The following is a 26,269-nucleotide window of genomic DNA, read 5'->3' as shown; positions in this document are numbered from 1 at the left end:
TTTCTGAGATATACATTTTAAAGTAATAACTAGGATTATTACTTATAACATTATACCAGAACATATAAGATTTTTAGAAATTTCATGTAATGTCTGAAACATTTATATTAACATATTTCCATACAAATACAAATATAAGATTTTTAGAAATTTCATATAATGTCTGAAACATTTATATTAACATATTTCCATACATATTTCCATATAAATACAAATATAAGATTTTTAGAAATTTCATGTAATGTCTGAAACATTTATATTAACATATTTCCATACAAATAACCCAATGAAAGTTTAGTATTAGTTGTTTTGTTTGTTTGTTTTTTTATACTGCAGGTTCTTATTAGGCATCAATTTTATACACATCAGTGTATACATGTCAATCCCAATCGCCCAATTCAGCACACCACCATCCCCACCCCACCACAGTTTTCCCCCCTTGGTGTCCATATGTACATTCTCTACATCTGTGTCTCAACTTCTGCCCTGCAAACCGGCTCATCTGTACCATTTTTCTAGGTTCCACATACATGCATTAATATACGATATTTGTTTTTCTCTTTCTGACCTACTTCACTCTGTATGACAGTCTCTAGATCCATCCACTTCTCAACAAATGACTCAATTTCGTTCCTTTTTATGGCTGAGTAATATTCCATTGTATATATGTACCACATCTTCTTTATCCATTCGTCTGTTGATGGGCATTTAGGTTGCTTCCATGACCTGGCTATTGTAAATAGTGCTGCAATGAACATTCGGGTGCATGTGTCTTTTTGAATTACGGTTTTCTCTGGGTATATGCCCAGTAGTGGGATTGCTGGGTCATATGGTAATTCTATTTTTAGTTTTTTAAGGAACCTCCATATTGTTCTCCATAGTGGCTGTATCAATTTACATTCCCACCAACAGTGTGCCACATCTTCTTTATCCATTCATCCGATGATGGACACTTAGGTTGCTTCCATGTCCTGGCTATTGTAAATAGAGCTGCAATGAACATTTTGGTACATGACTCTTTTTGAATTATGGTTTTCTCAGGGTATATGCCCAGTAGTGGGATTGCTGGGTCGTATGGTAGTTCTATTTTTAGTTTTTTAAGGAACCTCCATACTGTTCTCCATAGTGGCTGTATCAATTTACATTCCCACCAACAGTGCAAGAGGGTTCCCTTTTCTCCACACCCTCTCCAGCATTTATTGTTTCTAGATTTTTTGATGATGGCCATTCTGATGGGTGTGAGATGATACCTCATTGTAGTTTTGATTTGCATTTCTCTAATGATTAATGATGTTGAGCATTCTTTCATGTGTCTGTTGGCCATCTGTATATCTTCTTTGGAGAAATGTCTATTTAGGTCTTCTGCCCATTTTTGGATTGGGTTGTTTGTTTTTTTGTTATTGAGCTGCATGAGCTGCTTGTAAATCTTGGAGATTAATCCTTTGTCAGTTGCTTCATTTGCAAATATTTTCTCCCATTCTGAGGGTTGTCTTTTGGTCTTGTTTATGGTTTCCTTTGCTGTGCAAAAGCTTTTAAGTTTCATTAGGTCCCATTTGTTTATTTGTGTTCTTATTTCCATTTCTCTAGGAGCTGGGTCAAAAAGGATCTTGCTGTGATTTATGTCATAGAGTGTTCTGCCTATGTTTTCCTCTAAGAGTTTGATAGTGTCTGGCCTTACACTTAGGTCTTTAATCCATTTTGAGTTTATTTTTGTGTATGGTGTCAGGGAGTGTTCTAATTTCATACTTTTACATGTACCTGTTCAATTTTCCCAGCACCACTTATTAAAGAGGCTGTCTTTCCTCCACTGTATATGCTTGCCTCCTTTATCAAAGATAAGGTGACCATATGTGCGTGGGTTTATCTCTGGGCTTTCTATCCTGTTCCATTGATCTATATTTCTGTTTTTGTGCCAGTACCAAACTGTCTTGATTACTGTAGCTTTGTAATATAGTCTGAAGTCAGGGAGCCCGATTCCTCCAGCTCCATTTTTCGTTCTCAAGATTGCTTTGGCTATTTGGGGTCTTTTGTGTCTCCATACAAATTGTGAAATTTTTTGTTCTAGTTCTGTGAAAAATGCCAGTGGTAGTTTGATAGGGATTGCATTGAATCTGTAGATTGCTTTGGGTAGTAGAGTCATTTTCACAATGTTGATTCTTCCAATCCAAGAACATGGTATATCTCTCCATCTATTTGTATCATCTTTAATTTCTTTCATCAGTGTCCTATAATTTTCTGCATACAGGTCTTTTGTCTCCTTAGGTAGATTTATTCCTAGATATTTTATTCTTTTTGTTGCAATGGTAAACGGGAGTGTTCTCTTAATTTCACTTTCAGATTTTTCATCATTAGTATATAGGAATGCAAGAGATTTCTGTGCATTAATTTTGTATCCTGCTACTTTACCAAATTCATTGATTAGCTCTAGTAGTTTTCTGGTGCCAGTTTTAGGATTCTCTATGTATAGTATCATGTCATCTGCAAACAGTGACAGCTTTACTTCTTCTTTTCTGATTTGGATTCCTTTTATTTCTTTTTCTTCTCTGATTGCTGTGGCTAACACTTCCAAAACTATGTTGAATAATAGTGGTGAGAGTGGGCAACCTTGTCTTGTTCCTGATCTTAGTGGAAATGGTTTCAGTTTTTCACCATTGAGGACGATGTTGGCTGTGGGTTAGTCATATATGGCCTTTATTATGTTGAGGAAAGTTCCCTCTATGCCTACTTTCTGTAGGGCTTTTATCATAAATGGGTGTTGAAGTTTGTCGAAAGCTTTCTCTGCATCTATTGAGATGATCATATGGTTTTTCTCCTTCAATTTGTTAATATGATGTATCACGTTGATTGATTTGCGTATATTGAAGAATCCTTGCATTCCTGGAATAAACCCCACTTGATCATGGTGTAGGATCCTTTTAATGTGCTGTTGGATTCTGTTTGCTAGTATTTTGTTGAGGATTTTTGCATCTATGTTCATCAGTGATATTGGCCTGTAGTTTTCTTTCTTTGTGACATCTTTGTCTGGTTTTGGTATCAGGGTGATGGTGGCCTCGTAGAATGAGTTGGGGAGTGTTCCTCCCTCTGCAGTATTTTGGAAGAGTTTGAGAAGGATAGGTGTTAGCTCTTCTCTAAATGTTTGATAGAATTCGCCTGTGAAGCCATCTGGTCCTGGGCTTTTGTTTGTTGGAAGATTTTTAATTACAGTTTCAATTTCAGTGCTTGTGATTGGTCTGTTCATATTTTCTATTTCTTCCTGGTTCAGTCTCGGTAGGTTGTGCATTTCTAATGTGATGTAAATCTTAAATTGTCTCACAGAATAAATAACGGACACTGGTTGGTTAAAAAAGAAAGTAGTAGGAGGGCCTTCTAGGTGGAGGGTATGCATGAGCAAAGACAGAAGTGGAAAACATGTCCTATATGCATAGTGAGTTATTTTAATCATCCAATAAATATTACTTAAAACACGGTCTATGCTAGAAATTATTGTAGGTGCTGCAGACACAGTGGGCAGTAAGATCAAGTTCTTATCCTAGAATGGACAGAGAGTGAAGGCTACCTTAGAAGGATGGTTCTAGAATACCTCTCTGAAGAAATAGTTTTTGAGTTGGAAGTTGAAAGATGAGAAATCATCAACCATGGGAAAAGCCAGGGGAAGCTCATTTCAAGCAGTTGAAACAGGAAGTGCAGGGGCCCCAGGACTCAGAAGAGGGCAGAGGGGCTGCTGTGTAGTGATAGAAAGAGGGGGTGGTGTGATACTATGTTGGAAAGTCAGCAAGATCCAGATCATAGATCTGCCTGTGGGACATGGCAGGGGATTTAGATTCTGTTCTGAGCAGCGGGAAGCCATCATGCACTTAGAGTGTGACGTGCTTGGATTTGGAGAGCATAGAAAGGCAAGGGTGGAAGCAGGGTGATGAGAACGGAGGATCTTCACGGTCCAAGGGAAAGGCAGTGATGGCTGGAATACTGGTGTTGGCGTGGAGATGGAGAGAAGTGCACGGCCTCAAGAGCTATTTTGAAGGTAGAGTCGACATGACTTGGTGAAAAACTGTCTGTTAGGGATGGGAAAAAGAACAAACAAGAAATACCTGTAGGGCTTTGGTCTGACACAGGAGTTCATCTTGCTGGGTCAGCTAACGCGCAAGTAAACAGCTCAAAACTGGACTAGGTGTGGAGGCATCGAGAAGGAGCTTTGTGTTTCTGCAAGGTGCTGGGGGTAACAGGGCGGGCAAGGCGGGCACTGTCCTGCAAGTCTCTGAGGGCTGAGGGAGCGGCTTCCTGGAGGTTTTAATTAGGGGGAGGTTGTCTTAGCTGCACCTGGAGCGCTTTAGAATTGGGGCGGGGGGGGAGACCCTGGCCACAGACATCCAGCTGTATTTAACCCATTCGTTGTGGCTGGAGCTGATAAGAGCCTAGACTAGGAGGTGAGGAAATAACGAGGAAGGATCCAGCATGAGAGAATCACAGGCAGAGAGTTGGCAGGCTTTGGTGGGTAAATAGAATAGAAACTGAAGAAGAGGACTTTTGAGAGGCTTGTTAAGGGAATGTAAGAACATTTTGAATTTAACCAGACAGATTATATGCCTTAGGAAAAATAGAGTAGACTGTTGGGAAAAGTAGAAGTCAGCATAGTCCAATCACCAGGAGCTGTTGGCGAGGCTATTAGTATGCACATATTTATTGATCAGTTAACATACTGATCATTATCTCATGGTTTATAGGTTTATCTTGGAAGAGAGAGGACTTGGGAGAAGGCTGTTCTCAGATTTCATGCAAGAGGCATTCAATGTAGCAACAGTTGTTTATTCCCTACTGTATACCAGGCACTAAGTCCTAGAGATACAAAATTGACAGCAACTGTGGGCTCTGGAACCCCAGACTTGAAAACACATTCCAATGCAATGAGCAGAGTTGTAAGTGCTGTAATGGAAGGCTGTAGAAGATATCCTGCTGGGGTGTGTGATTAACTCTGGGGAGAAGGCCTACGGGAGGAGTCATAGCTGGGTTTGCATTTGGGATAGGATTTAAAGACTGATAGGTTTTAAAGATTGAATAGGAACTTGCCCTAGAAATAAGATGGGCCAGAGCTCTCTAGGTAGAAGGAGCAGCATTTACAAAACAAGAGATCCATGAAGTTGCAGGGCTGTCTTTGTAATTACTATAGAAGTACTGAAACCGAATTACTAGTACAGCAGTTTGGTGTTGCTGGTGTGCAGAGAGCATAGAACACTAGTGAAAGTTAGATTTGAGCCTGGAAAGGTAAGCAGAAGCCAGGTTACAGGAACCTAAACTCGTGTATGCAACAATTCTAGGAGATCGTAGGCTTTCGTACAAGGAAGAATGGGATAACATTCAGAGTTGTCAGTCTAAAACAGAAAGTGTCATGCTGTGGTGGGAAGAGCTTTGGACTTGGGGTCAGGTAACACGAGTTTTCCTTTGTTCATTTGTTCATGCATTCATTCAACCAGTAATTATTAAATGCCTACGATTTGCCTAGTACATTCGAGACTCTCAGGATACAGTGGAATAAAGATCAACTAGTGAACAAGAAAAGATAATGCAGACAGTGAAATGTGTCATGAGGCAACTGAGACAGTACAGGTGACTGGGCTAGGGTGACTTGGGGCCAAGGTACTGCAGATGCTGGTTTAGATCAGGTGGACGGCAAGGCCTCTCCAAGGAGCCATATTCAAGCTGTTGTACAACGTCAAGAAGCCAGAAAGGCAAAGGTCTTGGAGAAGAACTTTCCTTGCCAAGGAAGAGCAAAGGCTTGAGGACAGGAATGAGTTTGATGTGGTACATAGTACGGTCAGAGAGGTGAGCAGGGCTTCAAAATGTAGGGCTTGTGTGATCTGGCAAGGAGTTTGGGCTTCATTCTAAATGGGCTTTATTCTAAAGGGGGTTCCTGTGGGGGTGTAGTTTTGATTTCTTAAAGTTTCTTCTACCTACTGTGTTGAGAATGGGTTTTAGAAGGCAAGATTGGCATCAGGGAAACAAGTGAAAAGGCGCTGTGGTGAGACATGGAAGGGACTTGGACTAGTGCAGCAGCAGTGGAGATGGTGACAGGTGGATGAATATGGCACATATCCTGGAGGGAGAGCTGGCATTCTTCACACTCTTTTGTCAATGAGGCCAGCACCTTCTTTGTTTAGCTAGATAATAGTGTTTGAATATTGGACTTATTTTTCTTCATTGTCTGTGTGCACGTGCACGCGCTATTTGCAATGTAACAGCACAATTTGAACTTTAATCTGTATGATTAGCATTTTATTTTCTTTACCAATTTCTTAAGTCTAGAACTTATTATTTAGAAAAAGTCAGTAGACTTTTTCTGGAAAGGGCCAGAGTGTAAATATTTTCAGCTTTTGGGCCAAGGACAACATGTAAATGAATGGATGTGGTTGTATTCCAATAAAACTTGGTTAGCAAGTCAGCCCATGAGTCTATAGTTTACTCACTCTTAGTCTAGACAGCCCATAAAACAATATCAAGGCCTGATTTGCATTTACCGATTTCTTTAGTGTTAACATTCCCACTGTGGCCAATTTCAAGCTACCATCTTTTTACGGTGTGCGATTTGTGATTTCTTTTTGTTGAAGTATAGTTGGTTTACAATATTACATTAGATTCAGGGGTACAGCATAGTGATTCAATATTTTTATAGATTATACTCCATTTCAAGTTATTACAAAATAATGGCTCTTTCTCTGTGCTGTGTAATATATCCTTGTTGGTTATCTATTTTATACATAGTGGTTTGTATCTCTTAATACCCTACTCCTATCTTGCCCCTCCCCCTCCCCCTCCCTTCTCCCCCCTGGTAACCACTAGTTTGTTTTCTATATCTGTGAGTCTGTTTCTGTTTTGTTATATGTATTTGTTTGTTTTATTTTTTGATTTCACATGTTATCATACAGTATTTGTCTTTCTCTGTCTGACTTATTTCAGTAAGCATAATACTCCCTAGTTCCATCCACATTGTTGCAAATGGCAGAATTTCATTATTTATTATGGCTGAGTAATATTCCATTGTGTCTTCTTTAACTGTTCATCTGTTGATGGACACTTGGGTCACTTCCATATCTTGGCTATTGTAAACAATGCTGCTATGAACATTGGGGTGCATGTATCTTTTCAAAATAATGTTTTTGTTTTTTTCGGATATATACCCAGGAGTGGAATTGCTGGATCATATGATAGTTCTATTTTTAGTTTTTTCAGGAACCAGCATACTGTTTTCCATAGTGGGTGCACCAATTTACATTCCCACCAACAGAGTACAACAGTTCCCTTCTGTCCACATCCTCACCAACATTTGTTATTTGTAGACTTTTTGATGATAGCCACTCTGACAGGTGTGAGGTAATATCTCATTGTGCTTTTGACTTGCATTTCTCTGATGATTAGTGATGTTGAGCATCCTTTCTTGTGCCTGTTAGCTATCTGTATGTATTCTTTGGAAAAATGTCTATTTGAATCTTCTTCCCAATTTTTAATTGGGTTGTTTTTTTGATATTGAGTTATATAAGCTGTTTATATATTTTGGATATTAACCCCTTGTTAGTCATATTATTTGTAAATATTTTCTCCCATTTAGTAGGTTGTCTTTTGTTTTGTTGATGGTTTCCTTTGCTGTGCAAAAGTTTTTAAGTTTAATTAGGTCCCATTTGTTCATTTTTGCTTTTATTTCTTTTGCCTTAGGATACAGAGCCAAAAAAAATATATTACCGTGATTTATGTGAAAGTGTGTTTTGCCTATGTTCTCTTCTAGGAGTTTTATGGTTTCAAGTCTTACATTTAAGTCTTTAATCCATTTTGAGTTTATTTTTGTATATGGTATGAGGAAAAGTTCTAATCTCATTCTTTTACATGTAGCTGTCAAGTTTTCCCAGCACCACTTATTAAAGAGACTGTCTTTTCTCCATTGCATATTCTTGCCTCTTTTGTCATAGATTAATTGACCCAAGGTGTGTGGGTTTATTTCTGGGCTCTCTATTCTCTTCCATTGCTCTGTGTGTCTGTTTTTGCGCCAGTACCAGTCTGTTTTGATTACTGTAGCTTTGTGTATAGTCTGAAGTCAGGGAGCATGATACCTCCAGCTTTGTTCTTTTTTCTCAAGATTGCTTTGGCAATTTGTGGTCTTTTGTGGTTCCATATAAATTTTAGGGTTTTTTGTTCTAGTTCTATGAAAAATGTCATGGGTATTTCATAGGGATTGCATTAAATCTGTAGATTGCTTTGGGTAGCATGGACATTTTAACAATATTAATTCTTCCAATCCAAGGATACAGAAGATCTTTCCATTTCTATGTATTTTCAGTTTCCTTCATCAATCTTTTATAGTTTTCAGAGTATAAGTCTTTCACCTTCTTGGTTAAGTTTATTCTTAGGTATTTTACTCTTTTGAATGTGATTTTAAACAGATTTTTCTTTTGCTTTCTTTTTCTGTTAGTTCATTATTAGTGTATAGAAGAGCAGCAGATTTCTGTATTTTAATCTTGTATCATACAGCTTTGCTGAATTCATTTATTAGTTCTAATAGTTTTTTGGTGATACCTAATCATCTTTATTGAAAAGAACAAAATTAAGTAGATATATAGGTGTCATAACTCTAAAGGAAAACTTGAGGAACAAAATATTGGGATTTTTTTTTCTGTTTTTGCGTGGTTGTTGCTTTAAGATATATTCTACTGCCCTCTTCTGGTTGTGATCAGATTGCTTCCAAAATTGTCTTGATAAACCATTTCTCCTGATAATTCAAGGTTTAATTGTTAGTGTCATGTCTTTTATAGTTGGTATGACTGTGTTTGTCTAATAATTGTCATACATAAATACATTTCATTATATGCAACTGAATAATGTTTCCAACATACATGCCAAATAATTATTACTTCGGCTTTTAATAAACTCTCTAGAAATACATTAATTGCATCTTATACACTCCTTACTACTTAATGAAGAAAAATATTTCTCCAAAATACTTAAATATATTCTTATACGACAGAAATTCCCGCTATTGCAAGGTAGATGAGTTGATAGTTTAGTTTTGTCAATAAGTTCAGTTTTCCCTCCATTTTACTCTTTAGCTAGATGAGAAAAATGTAAAATCCCTTATGATTAAATATATTGTGAAACACCTGCGTAAGACAAGACTGTTTCCATATCCCAGCATATATCTTATGGAAACAATATTATTTGATGTTGTTTATGATAAATTTTGTTTAGTGAATAATATATACAGATGCTCACATCTGCTCCCTTGTGAGCCTTTGTATACATTTGCTATGGAGGCAGTGATGATATTTTCCAAGCATGAAATCAGAATACCTATTCTTGATGAAGGATTTCTGGAATATGAAAGACAGATTTTCTTTAGCAGTAGTGTATCAATACTTACCTGTGTTATTGAAAAGAATAGATTTAGAGTAAATCAAGACTGGCCCAGGTAATCCTGGGCATATGATCACCATAACACTTAAAAAAAAAAAAACTGCCAGAAAAAGAAAAGAGGTTTGGTTATTACTTGCGTTGATTGCAATTAATTGATCGATAAGTTGGTTGATTGATAAGAACTGAGTGTTCACATACCATTTTCTTATTCTGTTGCCAAATGGCAATAACGTTCCCCTCGGCTCTTCTCAATATTTTTCACTTCTAACACCTCAAGCACTTAACCAAACAAAACATGTCAAGCTCTAAGGAGTGATATTTTAACAAAATTCCACAAAGAAATTCAGTTCATAATCAGTTGATCATTCATCCAACCATGGAGTGTTTATTTCTTTACTAGGAAGATAAGACAAGAAACAACCAAGAGGATTGGGAAAGGGAGTTTTGGATTAGAGAAGGGATGATCAAAATGGACATTTTAAATCACATCCAAGGACAAGAAAACTTTACACCCTTTAGGGTTCATTTAAAGGGGCTCTGTCTACTGTTAACAGTTGCCAACTTGCCTCACTGCTTGTGAGTCCACATGCAGCAGCTTCCCAGGTGAGATCGTTCTGTGCATTATCATGAGACTGCTGTGAAATAGGTCCATTTGCCCTTTCCTACTCTACTTTTGTTTCAGGTAGAAGATCAGATCCCTTTACTGCATATTTTCCCTATAAGACCAAAACAAAACAACAACTCAAACACAGAAAAGGATCCCTTTCCAGTTAGACCCACTGAACCCCAGAGGGAGAATAAAGATGCCTGAAGACGAAGCTCTTTCAACCTAATCCCACCTGTTTAGTATTTCTCAACTCTTTGGACTGCTGTCATTCTTAGCTCTGCTAGTTCTATCAGTGTGTTTCAGTATTTTCACTGCTACTGTGGCCTCTGTTTCCCAAGCTCTACTTTCTGCCTCCAGTGAACCCCTTCTTCCCACCTCCCCCTATAATTTTCCTTCTCCATCCCTTTGAGTGATCAGGCTGTGCTCATCTCTGTATCCTCAGGGTTTAGCACAGGGCTTAGCACATAATTAGTGAGAGGTTATGAGACCCTTCTTCCCTTAACAGAAAGTGGGATGCTCACCCAAGATCTTCAATGACTGAAAGTAGAAAACAGTTTTAGTACTATCATTCATCTGTTAGAATGTAGTTATGATAGGTATAATCCCTTATGTATTCTTGTACTTACTTCCACTCTATATTTTTACAGTGATTTTTACCTCTTCAAAGCACTTTTACATCCTTTGTTCCACTGGATTTAAACCCCACATGCCTATGAAGAAATCAGGGCAGTTGCTATTATCCTGTCTTATAATAGTTGAGCAAATTGAGGCAGAGAGTAAATTACTTTGTCTCTGTCCATGAGCTGTGACTAGAATCCTCACCATAGTTCTGTATGAACTGGAGTATAAATATCTTTTCTGAACAAAATTACTCAGAAAGGATATTTATATTTCAGATCATATATATATGTATATACATATATAAAATATATATTTTAAAACAATACTATAGGGCTTCCCTGGTGGCACAGTGGTTGAGAGTCTGCCTGCCGATGCAGGGGACACGGGTTCGAGCCCTGGTCTGGGAAGATCCCACATGCCGCGGAGCAGCTAGGCCCGTGAGCCACAACTACTGAGCCTGCGCGTCTGGAGCCTGTGCTCCGCAGCGGGAGAGGCCGTGACAGTGAGAGGCCCGCGCACCGCGATGAAGAGTGGCCCCCGCTTGCCGCAGCTGGGGAGAGCCCTCGCACAGAAATGAAGATCCAACACAGTCAAAAATGAATAAATAATAATAAAATTAAAATATATATATTTAAAACAATACTATATATATTAAATAAACATATAAAATATATATTCAAAAATAGAATAAACATGTGTATATAAGCATAGACCTGTATAAATGTTACAAATACATACATATATACATGTATAAGTAAACATATATATGTAAATAAGTATGTATGTAGTTTCTTATAGACATGTAGCAGTCTAGAGGGGTGTTCCTGTTTGCCTTATGTGTTTTAAATAGACCCTAATAGTCATGTGCATATTATTCAGACTTGAAAAAGCTGTGGTTCTAAAGGTTGTTTGCTGGTTACTGATGAGAGAAATCTTCCTTACACTTAATTTACTTTGGTAGATGCTTTTTGCAAAGATCCGTTGAACTTGGCACTCTATTACACGTCTCACTGAGTGGAGAGGAGGAAGATGAAAGGACATAATTAATTATAAGACCAGCCTTAAGACTCCTGTGCTTAAAGAGCTGTCCAACCCTAGGGAGTTGCTTCGTGCCTGAGGCTGGAGTGGGTTCCTTCACCTCATTACCACTGCTTGCCCTAATGAAGTTCTGCTGCTTTTCTTTAGCACAGTGAGGAGCATTTCTGGTGCTCTAGATAAAGAATCAGGATGTGGCCTCTTATTTTAATGGGCGGAAGGAGAAGGAAGGGTGACAGGACATACACCTATTTAGAAGACAGTTAATGACATGATTTATCTGACAGAATTATCCTGCAATAATTTGTCCCCAGAGAGACTCATTAGGGAGTATGACTTGAAAGTTCATTACCATCGCCATCACAGAAGCTAGTGTGGTCTCTGGCCTCTGTGCTTGTAATGGCTTCTGTGAAAATATATCAGCAACATGGAGCCAAATGCAGAAAACAGATGCCTTGCTGATTGTACGTAAGAATCCAAGGAAGGGTCAGCCACAGGCTAAACTGTGAGTTAGCTAACGTTTGTCTCTGACACCCTCCAACTTCTTTTATTAGTCTCCTTCTCTGCTTTCATGGTATCATTTTCTTATTCTCTCGTGCTCTCTAATTGCCCAGAGCCTCTGCACGGGCCTGCCTGCTTTGGCAGTGCTCTGTGCTCTGAACCTCATAATTTCTCACAGCCATCAAACCTCCTCTCATTTAGACTGTCAGGTTGAAATGTGACCTCAAAATATTTTCTACTCAGGTGTACTAAGGAACTAGCACACTACTATTTGAGGACAGTTTAATGTGGCTGGCCTTCCCTCCCTCTCTCCCTTCCTTCCTCCCTTCCTTCCATTTTGATAGAGGAAAAATATTTTCATGCAAAGCAAAAAGTATACAATGACAGCGAATCAATCAGAATAATGGTAGAAAAGTTACTTTATGTAGTTTAGGTTATACATCAATAACGGTGACCAAAAAATCTCAGTGGCTTAAGCCAGCAAAGGTTTGTTTCTCATTCCAAATTGGGTTGTCAGGGTTCTCTGATCCCTGTAGCCTTCAGAGACCCGGGAACCCAGACTGGGAAGCAGCCACTATTTCAAACATGGCCGGTTGCTGTGCTCACTGTACCAAAGAAAAGAAAGCTCTAGAGGGATTCCCATCGGCAATAAATGCTTTGACCTGGACATGGCACATCCTGAGGGACCCTGGAAAGACAGGAGCACTGTTGACTGTCCTCATACTCATTTATCTTTTATCCTCAATAACCAGCACAGTAAATGTTTATTAACGTGAAACGATTTCCAGGGATTCTGGTTTCTTTTGGGTTTGCCTTGGTCTGTCTAAAAGGAAATATATAACAGAACCCATGAAGTAAAGCCTGAAGGCCTCCAGACTTAGTCTGGTGTCCCTGGGACACTAAAGGTAAGAGGAATCCAAAGCCCTTTGAATCTACGTGAGAAGAATAGCATTCCAGGAGAGATCATTCACGGTTGGTCAATTTCATGAATATCACATTCCCTCTGATGACTTAAGGAAATAGCTCTATACAGTTACTCCTTTTCTACTGCTTGGCACATGGTATTGTGCATTGAATATTTGTTGCCTGACTCATATGCAGACAGCCCATGGCCCTTTTTTGGACTCTTCTTTAAGTATCATGAGATACTTTTACAAAACAATCACTTTTTTGTATGTGCTGGTATAATGGAGTTTTATTAAATGTGTATTTCAATCATGTAAATTTAGCGATATGTATGTATATATGTCTGTGTGTGTGTGTACACACAGGAAAAAGAGAGGGAGAAAGAAAAAAAAAAATACTGAGTTATACAGTCCAGGTAGTTCTGCCTGCCATTCCATTTACTGAGATTATGCCTCCAAGCAGGAGTGAGATGAAAAACTCCAGTCTACTCTGGTCTCAGCTGAATATGACTCTCAGTGAGAACAACTCAGCCCATTGCATGTACTTCTAATATTCAAATACATGGCCAAGCATTTTTTCATACAACTTGGCTCCTAAATGTTACGCCAGCTGCTTCATTGGCACTCACCCAAAGAGCCAATGATCTGTTCCTGTACTGGAGGAAACACTGGCTGTATTGGGGCTCACTGTGAGGTGGTATGTTTGTCTCCAGCATGGTGTGATTTCGACTGTGTGGGTTTTGCCTAAAACCAACTTTAGGATCTTACATCACCTGTAAAATGAGACTCGACAGCATTCTTATTCCTTAGAAAACTAGAATCATTAGTGAAGACTCCCTGATTTTCTGTAGTCTATTTTATTTTGAGCAAAATTATTTTGCTTTGTCTGCTATTTCCATGTGTGGGTCTAGAGTTACATTGAAGCCTGTATACCATCCAAAGATTAAATATGCCCATGGGAGTATATATGTTGCTTTTGCATGTCCCAAAGCAGATTAACATTGTTTTTCCATCCTCTCCAGAGTGCCTACCGCATGTTTACAAACAACACGTGTTTGAAGCACATGATCACCAAAGTCCGGCGGGACACCCACCACTTTGAACGCTACCAGCATAACCGGGACCTTGTGGGATTCCTCAACATGTTTGCAAACAAACAACTGGAGCTTCCGAGGGGCTGGGAAATGAAACACGATCATCAGGGCAAGGTAACTTGCGGGAGTTGCCATGGGGAAGCCTCCGTGTGACTGTGGGCTGCTTGTGGCTTTGGCACTGGGCCCTACCCTTCAAGTGAGGGCTGAAAGCCCTGTGTGACCTGGTTCAAGGGAAACCTGGACAAGCAAGTTGTTTGATACCATGAACCATTGCTACACTCTTCTGAAGTAGTGTATGCAGTGGATGGCTGTGAGGGCACTTGTTGGGCAAAACACTCACTTCCCCTGGATTTTCTTTGAATTGTAATCTCTCACCATTTTCTACTGATTAGAGAAAAGGTTTCTTGGGCAACAACACTTCCTTCTCCTAGCTATACAGCTTGTGTTGTGGGTAGTTGAATACAAGTTGCGGCAGTGTTTGGAGAAGGTGGCTAGGAGGTTGCTAAGCGACAGCGCAAGGTGTGTCTGTGACACCGTCAGGGTTTGGGCCTCAGTCTTGTTTATTCAGAACCCTGGTTTTGTTAGCACATTAAACAAGATTCACAGATTGATGAATTTATGATGAGAAATACGTAACTCTCACACAGGCCGGGTAACCACATCTGTACTTCCTTCTTCGACGGATGAACCAGAAAGCTGGCTTGTAATCAGGAGGTTGTTGTATAAGTAAGAAATCAGAATGAGAAAGTTAGTAATTCTTATAAGGTGTTTCTCAGCTACGATTTTATTTATTAACTCTCGTTCAGCACCTACTATGAGCCATGAACTGTTTAAGCCCTTTATATGTTTAAGCTCTTCTCAACAACTCCGTAAGGCAATACTGTTATTATTATTGCTACTTACATATAAAGGGTCCCAGGTCCAGAATGGTTCAGTGACTTGCCCAGTGTCACAGAGGTGAGCAGTGTCTGAGCTGGGCTGTAACCCAGGCAGTCTGGTTCAAGGGTCCATGCTCTTAACCACCACATTATGCTCTCCAAGTATTGAGTAACCAACCTCAGTTTCCCTATCTATAAAAAGGCTTGAAATATGTGACTTATAGGGTGGGGAGGATTAAATTGACAAGATATTTACAATAACTGTGCTTGACTTTTTCATTCAACAAATATTTATTGAGCACCTGTGCAAAACAGATAAGCCAACGACTCCATGGAACTGCCATTCTGATGGAAAGAGATGGGCAATGGGCAGATAAGTAAATACGTAGCATGCCAAGAGCTGATTAAAGCTATGATTTAAAAGAAAGCAGGAGACAGGGTCTAGAGAAAGGCAGGAGTGGAGGGTTATTTTATACAGGGTGGCTGCGAAAGGCCTCACAGATAAGGCTCTACATGCACACAGACTTGAACGAGGTGAGAAGTAAACCATATCAGGGAAGAGCATTCAAGGCGAATGGAATGTGGAAAGTACTCAATAAATGCCGTTCTCCCCCAAAGTACCCTCTGGCAATAATACCACAGTAGCATCTTACTCATCCTGACCTCAGCTTCCAACAATCGTATTTAAGAACTTATAAGCAGTCAAATTAGATACTACAAAGTACATGTATGTATTTTAATGCATGGGAGGAACCCCTCAGACTTTCATTGAAACTATTGACTTGATTTCTGTAAACTTTTTTTTAGTAAACCTCTAATTCCCAGCCTAGAGAAGATTAGAAGTGGCAAGCATGAAGTAGAATAGATGAAAGAGAATGGATTTGTGATTAGGTCCCTGGACTACAGATAGAATGGCGTTGTATCAGAGTCAGGTGGGCATGGCAGGGAAGCCTTTCCAGGACACTAGGAACTGCAGGCAGGGACACGGCACTTCCTGTGCTCTCTCCTTCCAGAGGAGGATGTCGCTTTGCTGGTGCTGAGTATGGGTCAACAGCCTGAGAGCCCAGTGTTTGTAAACATTCTACTAAATGGAAGGGCACAGGTGGTCCAAGAAAGGACTTTGGAAAATATTGATGGTATTATACCTACATATAAAAGAGCATTTGCAGACGAAGAATTCAGCTCTGTTCTCAACTCTGACAATATTTTACCTGGTGTCATGAGGAGCTATACTCATTAGAGAACCATAGGTCCAGGGAAACCCAAGTTGAGATAACACTGCATGTATTTCTGCTCTATATAGAGACTTAACTTGCTAAGTCATTTTGTATCCTTAGCTAAAGGGAATCGGGAACTTATCATGCAGACACGGAAGAGGAGGTTCCTTTCTTGCCAGTCACAACTTGCCAGACACGCTTCAGGAGAGAGCTTCTTATTAATAACACCTGAACCTTGAGAAAAGTTAAACTTAGGATACGATTTAAGATGAGTTACGATGTATTCTTAAGAACAAATTCTGTCTCATAGCTTTTATAAAGTTTTGATAGTTAAACAGAGGTAAACATTATCTCGGCTGTGTGGGTAACATAACCATCCATCTTTTCCTGAGGGTTTGGATTCATTTGGGGTTTCAGCCTGAAGTTGTAGGCATTGTAAAGAGCCCTGGATGTGGGCTGGTAGATAGCTGACCTCACAGTCTGTTGGTGGCTTTGCATTTGAATGCTGTGTGGCATGAAAGATGTGGAAGGACCCCTGGCCTTGTGGACAAAATGGATTATCAGACAGGCCTGAAAGATTATCACTTTAGCCTGATTCCTCTACTTTGTGCATTTGGACTTTAATAAGGTTTTTAGCTAAGCTGGGTACCTTAGTGAAAGCAGGTATATCTCCCTGTGCTTCTCCCCTATCCTTCCTGTACAAATGATTGGCTTCCAATGAACTAAAATAGCTTAAAAGAACATTTGGGAAAGGCTCTTGCCATGTCTGTATTTGGCTGTGCTGCTTTTGACTGTACTTTAAAAGTCATGGCTCCCATCCTCTAGGCAGTTCATAGGTTTTCTTCCAGCCTGAAATTTTAGCTCCCCTTTTTAATGAATAGCTTTACCTGTAGAACATTTAAAGGGAGTAAACTTTTTGCCCCATTTAATATAACATCGAAAGCTATTAAATACTATGAGTTTTTTTTTCCCCACAGTGATGACTGATTTCTAGAATTGACATGGAATAGGATGGCCAAATCCTCACCTGCATGAAAAGAAATGGTTCTTAAGAGGAACGTTGTCAAACTTAGCTGCTCAGGTTTATGAAATTTGGCTCCATGTTGTCTTCTCAAGTGCAACATCTTCCTTTTGTGTTTTCATTTGTTTTGCCATTCAGCACACTTCTGAATGCCTACTATGTACATGCCACTGTGATAACAATGATACAAGCTAACAGTGTAGCATTATGTAGTATGTAGCATTGGCTGTGTGCTACACATGTTATAAGCACTTAGATTAATTCCTTCCATACTCACAGCAGCCTTGTACATAACTGCTATTTTTATCCATATTTTCTAGAAGAGGAAACTGAAGCATAGCATGGCAAATTGACCAAGGTCCTATAATTAGTATGTGATAGAATTGGATTTGACTCAAGACGTCCAGCTCCAAAGTCTGTGCTTTTACCCTGCCTCTCACCAGTGAGGAGGGTGAATGCATATCTTCTAGCAATTACAGTGAAGGTAGTAAAAGGTGCTCTGGGAGCCTGTGGTAGGGTCTCCTACCATAGTTGAGGGGGTGGGGGCTTTTAGACACACCATCGAAGGGCAGCATATTGGGTGGATTGCTCTTGGCTCTCCAGGCATAAGCGACTCCCCATAGAGTCTCCCTTGCAGTGTTTCATGACAGCTATCCCCATCTGTCTCATGGTATAGTTATTAACTTATTTTATCTTCCCAAGCAGATGATCCCCTTCTTGAGAGTTCTCCTGTTTATTGTTTAATTACCCCCTCTTCAACCCCAGTGCCATTCATATAGAAGATTCTCAAAACAAGTTTGATGAATGAATGAAACTTGTCACCTGTAGATTCCTGGTTATTCAGTGATGTCTGCTTTGGACAAATGAGGAAGCTTCCAGGCTCTCTCCTCATTGCCACTCCCTCCTCCTCCTGTGCTCTCACCAGAAGTAGCTCCTAAGATTCGCCTGATTTGACCTCTCTTAATGCATATGTTGTCTTGGATTTTTCGTATTACATGTTTGAACAAGGTAGTGATTATGCTTGTACCACACTTTAGCTGTCTTCAGTTTTGGAAGAGACTTTTTTTTTCTAATTACTTAAGGCCAAAGGTTTAAATTGGGTGAGATTTCACAGGAGTCTAGATTTGAATTGCTTTTTTTTTTTTTTTGAGAGTTCTAGAGTGAAAAATGTCCTTGACTTACATAAAAGAAGTAAAATATATATTTTTAATTGACTGTTAGTTAAAGAGTAAGAACAGAATATCAGGCCTTACTAGGTAAGATGAGGATAATGATGAAAATGACAGTGACAAGGGTGATAATGATGATACCTGCATTTATGAAGCTTATACCATGTGCCAGGCACTGTACTAGGTACTTTTTCATGAATTATCTTATTTAGACCTCATGGAAGTTTATGAGGTGGGTGTTATTATTATTATCTACATTTTATTGAAATTTAGAGATGTTAAATAATGTGTGTATTAGGAAGCAAGTGAGGAATTCAGGATTCTAACTTTAGGAGTATGACTCTTAACTGCTACACTCTATTGGGAGAGATTGTCTTTGGAAATGAGAGATATTTTATCATTCCAAGGAAGAAGAGTTCCAATCCAGGTACTGGGATTACTGGTATCCTTCAAGGCTGAGTCATACATATAGGTTTTGATTAGATCATAGGTAGTTTACTAGAGGACACCTCACCAGAAACACATACATGACTTCACGCTTAAATACCATAGAGTCCTTATGCTAGGGACGCATAGAATAATGGAAAGGAATGAAATTCACATATATTGATGACTTATTAGATGCCAGGTTCTATGATAGGATATTATATTAGCTCATTTAACTTTCACAATAATCCTATGGAATAGGTTTTGCTATAGATGAAGAAACCAATGCTCAAAGAGGTTAAGTGTGCAAGTAAACTCTTATATACAGATCCATGTCTTTCTGTATCCAAATCCTGTAATAATTTTCCTGTGTAAGGTTAGTCTAGACCTCACTGGCCACTAGCCATCTAACTGGCTTGGGATACATCATTTAAATTTCCTAGGTCTGACTTTCTTTATCTCTACAAATGACTAGGTTGATCGTCATTTGATGTGTTTATTGGTCATTTGTATATCTTCTTCGGAAAAATGTTTATACAAAGAGTTGCCACATGATCCAACAATTCCACAGTTAGGTATATACCCAAGAGAAATGAAAATGTGCTTCCAAACAAAAACTTGTACACGAATGTTCACATTAGCATTGTTCAAAATAGCCAGAGGGTAGAAACAACCCAAATGTCCGTCAACTGATAAATGAATAAATGAATGTGGTAGATCCGTACAGTGGAATACTGTTTAACAATACAAAGGAATGAAATACTGATACAGTATGGTAAACCTTGAAAATATTTGCTAAGTAAAAGAAATTGGTCACAAAATATCACATATTATACTATTCCATTTATATGAAATGTCCAGAATATGCAAATCTATAGAGATAGAAAGTAGATTGGTGGTTTCCTTGGGTTGGAGATGGAATGGGGAGTGAATGCTAATAGGTATGTGGTTTCTTTTGGAGGAGAGAATGTTCTAAAATTATATTATGGTGATAGTTGCACAATCCTGTATATATACTAAAAACAGTGGATTATATACTTTAAATGGGTGAATTGTACAGTATCTGAGTTATATCTCAGTAAAGCTGTTTAAAAAATTAATAGGTTGAATTAGAGGAAGACTAAGTTTCCCTTTTTACGTCCTAGATTTTATAGATCTTTGATTCTTCAGTCTTGAAGATTAGATGATACAGTTCCAAACTGGGTTTGACATCAAATATGTAATGCTTTTCTTTCTACTTTTAATTACATTTGGAAAGGTATCTTGTTCAGAATTCCACACTACGTTTTAATCAGTATTTTGTTCCATTACTTGATTTCCTTAATCATTTTGATTCTGGGAATTAACCCACATTTTATTTTATGCAGGATAGTCCTCATGAGACTGTGATCAACATCTACGTGTACATATTTGTTGTACCTAAGGTCTAGGATTTTCAACTAACATACAGGACACATTTTGACTTGCCTTATTTGAAACAAAACATATAAGCAAAGACAGTAGGCCAGTAGAGAAAGAAAATCTCATCTTACTTCTTACTGCAGTAATTCTTAAACCTTTGTACACTCTCAGGACTGTGAAAATCAAGGGTAATTTGAGATCTGAGTTACATTGTTGATATAAACTTTTTATATTTATGCAAGAAATATGTATCAGTAGTATTAAAATGTGACTTAGTTAAAATGCTTCTGGTTCTTGGCTAGGTTTCATCATTAGTGTGTGCTCATGGGGATAATATATCTGGTAGACAAATATGAGTTTTAATAAGGAAAACCAAATGTTACTTAACCTAGGAGTGTTTTTTCTTTCTTCATTTTTAAAAATTCTTTCCTCCTTTGCTCCTTTCTTTCTTCTTTCTTTCCTCCCTCCCTCCCTCCCTTCCTTCCTTCTCATTTTTAATTTGGAGGATTTGAGGAAATTATGCTGCTGTGGATGAGGATTCCTGGATCCATCGCTGTCTTTCTGATCTAACTTCTACAAACCCCAGTTTTCTCTAAAATGAGGGCTAGTAACCTGTCCTGTCCAGCTCCTGGGGCTGTGGTTGGCAACCACTTAGATAGTCATGGGATTACAAATGGAAGAAAAACAATTAGAATTATAATTAAACACTTTATTCAGTAATTGACTTATTATTACCTATAGTGTAGAAGATAAAAGCAGTACAATTACAAGCCTCTAGAGGTTTATGACTTAGTTTGGGGAAAGCAAAATATGGATTATTCAAACACCTACAAAATAAAATGGACCATACAGCACACTAAGCCAGGAATGCTACTCACTTGGTTATTCCTACCCAGCTCTCCAAAATCTTGATGTGAATGGTTAGGTAGAAGCAAGAATCTACAGTAAGTAGAACAATAACTAAAGAGCTTCATCAGTTTAGACTTTTATAAAAATGATAAAGATTTGTTATTGATGGTTAAATCCTTACTCTAATGGGAAATACACAATGACATATAAAAGATACACTGAAGAATTAGTGTCAGTGTCCCATTCCTCCTCTCAACAAACAGCTGATCTCCCTTAACTGAGGTGGTCCAACAGAATAGTTTTGTCACAACAGGGTTCCTTTTGTTGTTCTTGTTCTTTTTGTCCATGTTGTTCTTGACCACTGCACGGTAGTCTGCCCTCGAGTGTTTCCTTCTGCCTGAAACCTGTATAACAACCCAGAGCATTTTCTGTGTCTCTGCTATGAGTGCTCTGTTTATTGTGGTCTCTCTGGTAGATTTGTTCTCTTTCTAGATTAGTGGTCTTCTACTCTGGTGGTTACAATCTCCATAAGCTATGGTCATGAACATAGTGTTTTAAAAACATCCTTAGCCAAATAAGTAACTTTCTTTTTAGAACTGGAACTGAAATCAGATCCACACATCTGCACAGAATCATGCACTTCCTGTGTAAAGCCACTAAGCACCCCTTGCCCAGACCACTTTACCCCTAATGCCTCTTATTTGGATTATAAAAGAACAGAACGTGCATCATGCATTAGTATAGGTACAGAAAGACTTATTTCTGGCATGGGATACCTGGAGAGTTTTCATAGTAAAGTTTGTATTTGAACTGAACCCTGAATGACGAGTAGGATTTTGATAAAATTAGATTGTGGAGAAGAGAAAATTTGGAATGGGAAAGGAAGGAAAACACCCAAAGTAAAGACGTGGAAAAAGGAACACACTGGGTGAGTATGTTTGGTTCCTTTGAAGAAGTAATGGGTCTCCTTTGCTGTGCAAAAGCTTTTAAGTTTCATTAGGTCCCATTTGTTTATTTTTGTTTTTATTTCCATTTCTCTAGGAGGTGGGTCAAAAAGGATCTTGCTGTGATTTTTGTCAGAGTGTTCTGCCTGTGTTTTCCTCTAAGAGTTTTATAATGTCTGGCCTTACATTTAGGTCTTTAATCCATTTTGAGTTTATTTTTGTGTATGGTGAAACTTAAAAGCTTTTGCACAACAAAGGAAACCATAAACAAGACAAAAAGACAACCCTCAGAATGGGAGAAAATATTTGCAAACGAAGCAACTGACAAAGGATTAATCTCCAAAATTTACAAGCAGCTCATGCAGCTCAATATCAAAAAAACAAACAACCCAATCCAAAAATGGACAGAAAACCTAAATAGACATTTCTCCAAAGAATATATACAGATTGCCAACAAACATATGAAAGGATGCTCAACATTACTAATCATTAGAGAAATGCAAATCAAAACTATAATGAGGTATCACCTCACAGCAGTCAGAATGGCCATCATCAAAAAATCTACAAATAATAAATGTTGGAGAGGGTGTGGAGAAAAGGGAACCCTCTTGCACTGTTGGTGGGAATGTAAATTGATACAGCCACTATGGAGAATGGTATGGAGGTTCCTTATAAAACTAAAAATAGAACTACCATATGACCCAGCAATCCCACTGCTGGGCATATACCCTGAGAAAACCATAATTCAAAAAGCGTCATGTACCACAGTATTCATTGCAGCTCTGTTTACAATAGCCAGGACATGGAAGCAACCTAAGTGTCCATCGACAGATGAATGGATAAAGAAGATGTGGCACATATATACTATTGAATATTACTCAGCCATATAAAGTAACGAAATTGAGTTATTTGTAGTGAGGTGGATGGACCTAGAGTCTGTCATACAGAGTGAAGTAAGTCCGAAAGAGAAAAACAAATACCGTATGCTGACACATATATATGGAATCTAAAAAAAAAAAAAAAAAGGTTCTGAAGAACCTAGGGGCAGGACAGGTATAAAGATGCAGACGTAGAGAATGGACTTGAGGATACGGGGAGGGGGAAGGGGGAAGGGTAAGCTGGGACGAAGTGAGAGAGTGGCATGGAGATATATACACTACCAAATGTAAAATAGATAGCTGGTGGGAAGAAGCCGCATAGCACAGGGAGATCAGCTCAGTGCTTTGTGACCACCTAGAGGGGTGGGATAGGGAGGGTGGGAGGGAGACGCAAGAGGGAGGAGATATGGGGATATATGTATATGTATAGCTGATTCACTTTGTTATACAGAAGAAACTAACACACCATTGTAAAGCAATTATACTCCAATAAAGATGTATAAAAAAACAAAACAAAACAAAAAAGGACTTCCCTGGTGGTGCAGTGGTTAAGAATCTGCCTGCCAATGCAGGGGACATGGGTTCAAGCCCTGGTCCGGGAAGATCCCACATGCCGTGGAGCAACTAAGCCTGTGTGCCACAATACTGAGCCTGCACTCTAGAGCCCACGAGTCACAACTACTGAGCCCGCGTGCCACAACTACTGAAGCCCGCATGCCTAGAGTCTGTGCTCCACAACAAGGGAAGCCACCGCAATGAGAAGCCTGCACACCGCAACTAAGAGTAGCACCCGCTCGCCACAACTAGAGAAAGCCCGCGCACAATGAAGACCGAATGCAGCCAAAAAAGAAAGAAAGAAATAAAATTAAGAAAAAAAAAAAAGGAAGTAATGGGAACATTTTGAGAGACCCTGCATTAGATATACACACACACACACACACACACACACACACACACACACACACACACACACACACACACACACACACGAGAGCTGATGGTATAAGAGCCGATCCAAAACCCAGCAGGCTTGAGACCCAAGTAAACGCCAATGTCCCAACTCAGTCAGGCCAAGGCAATTCCCTCTTACTCGGCCTTTTGACCTTCAATTGATTGGATGCAGCCCACCCACATTAGGGAGGGTGATCTGCTTAACTCAAGTCTACTGATTGAAAGGTGAATCTCATCCAGAAACACACTCACAGACACATCGGAATAATGTTTGGCCAAATGTCTGGGCACCCAGTGGCCCAGTTAAGTTGACACATAAAATTAACAATCAGTGACCGATATCAATGGATTAAAATCAGTGGAAGCACCACTACAGAGGGTTAAGGATAACAGAGAGAATGATACAAAATGACATGGACAATTAGAAAAATATTGCAAAGCTTGATATTTCTTATTAATAAGTTTATATAATGGACTTACCATTTGGTTTAATTTTTAAGAAAAGTGTTTATTTTTGACTCCCCTTTCAGATGTTAAATATGGAATAACTTTTTTCCTGCCTCTTTGTTTCATACTCTCAAACAGTATTAACACTGGGTGCTTTCCCCAGATCATTCTACTTGAGCCTAAACTGAAACTTTGAACTTTAAAAGTGATATAAACGTCATGGGCTCTTTAAATGAAAATGTAAAATGGTAACCATCTCCTTATTTAAAGTGAAATGTCTTTTCCCATAGTTTCTTGTGTTTTTCCCTACAAAAAACACTAGCTATAATATCACCCAGCTAAATTGACATCCATCCCTAAAGCCAAGCTTGTAACTCTAGGGGTTTGTGACTTTGGATGTCAGACTGGGGATTTGAGTATCAGTATGGTCCAAATATTCAACTTCGATGACCATGGCAAGTAGGAGTTATGGTTATGAGGATAGATATTTTTTAGAAGAGAACAAATATTTGTACAGTGAAAGTTACCACAGTCAGAGCCTACTTGAGGATTCTCATTTTACCAGATGCTAATAGCTTATGTGGCTGTAGAAGTTGCCCCAGTGATGACACAGACTTTGGTTTCAATCCCACATGAAGCTGATGGCCACAGTTTATTGGGTCAGGTTCATCTTAATGAGTAAAATGCAACTTAATATTTGGAGGTTTCAAGTGAATCCCAAAAGTCTCTTAGCAGAATAAGTTCTACACTTTGAAAGATATATTTTTCATTCATTAGAGCACTATATTTGTTATTTTTGTGGCACGTCTCTTTAATTGCTTTGAAACAACTAGTACCTCTTTGTGGTGGTTGTCTGGTTTAATCACCTCCAGTTACACAGCAATCCAGGTAGAGATGAAATTAAACTCTAAATTTATAAATAACACATATTTTTTAGAGTATCTCTTGCTTATTTTTCAGGGGGTACAGTCTTGTTAGACCAAAAAGTAACCCACACATAGAGGCAGAGGTGAAGAATCCTTCTAGGTCAGTATACCTTTCAGAATGAGAGACTAAAGCAGAGGTTGGTTTTGTGAATGTATTTTTGAGTAAAATGCTAAACTCATGGAATATTGAAGGAATTGCCCAAGTTATGAAGATGGCCTTTGCCTTTTATCTTTAAACAGTTGTCCTCTGACCAGCACTGAATCTTTTAAAAAAATGTAGAGTACTATTTTAAAATTTCATGGCAATGCCCTTCTGTTCTACCTAAAATGTGCTGATTTGGATAACTCCATCCTTGGTCTTCTGCAGTGACGTGCTGATAAATGCTTAGCAACCAGATCCCCAGGGGCGGTGGGGAGGAGGGCTGATCTGTAACATTTGCCACTTTCCATGGTGTAAATTTTCCCACCATAGCCAATTTCTGGCTGCCAGCATCATCGTCAACCAGCTTGAGAATTCCTTGAGATTCCACCATCAGCTCCTGTAAGCTGGTCCAAGCCATCCCCATCATGTCACTGGCTCTCCTATATTATACTTCTAACACCTAAATACCACTACTCCCAATACATAAAATACACCCCCCCCCCTTAGCTAACATTTTACATCTGAAGTTTTGGGGATGTTTTACTTACACGGTGCCACGTGTCCCTGTTTTCTCTCCTAGCAACTGTAGATCTCTGATCACAGCAGTTTAACAAAATAACCTTCTTTAACTTTTTTGTTATTGATAGATGTCATGAGATATTTGGGACCACTCACTCCTTCAGATGAACCAAATGTTAGAAAATGTTAGCATGACTATTTTTTTAGTTATAATAAACTCTACTATTCAGTGCTTTTCATCTCCAGTATTGGTAACGGAGTTCTGTCTGGGATATAATGTAGAGAAAATAATAGCATGTTCATTCCTTATAATTGGGGAAATACTAAGAGGGGACCAGGAGCTGAGAT

The 26,269-nt window shown here is 38.9% G+C and overlaps 1 protein-coding gene across 6 annotated transcripts in view; it reads left to right on the top strand.

Annotated features, from left to right (window-relative positions):
• Positions 1-26,269, top strand: part of HECW2 (HECT, C2 and WW domain containing E3 ubiquitin protein ligase 2) — a 363,403-nt gene that overhangs the window by 232,564 nt on the left and 104,570 nt on the right. For all 6 annotated transcript variants that reach the window (XM_059928399.1, XM_059928397.1, XM_059928396.1 and 3 more), the window contains one exon: positions 14,082-14,267. In XM_059928399.1, coding sequence (XP_059784382.1) covers positions 14,082-14,267 — 186 coding nt within the window. The remainder of the gene's footprint in view (positions 1-14,081; positions 14,268-26,269) is intronic.

The sequence above is a fragment of the Balaenoptera ricei genome, chromosome 7 (assembly GCF_028023285.1).
Source record: "Balaenoptera ricei isolate mBalRic1 chromosome 7, mBalRic1.hap2, whole genome shotgun sequence".
Classification (NCBI taxonomy): domain Eukaryota; kingdom Metazoa; phylum Chordata; class Mammalia; order Artiodactyla; family Balaenopteridae; genus Balaenoptera; species Balaenoptera ricei.
This window is presented reverse-complemented; position numbering and strand designations above follow the sequence as displayed.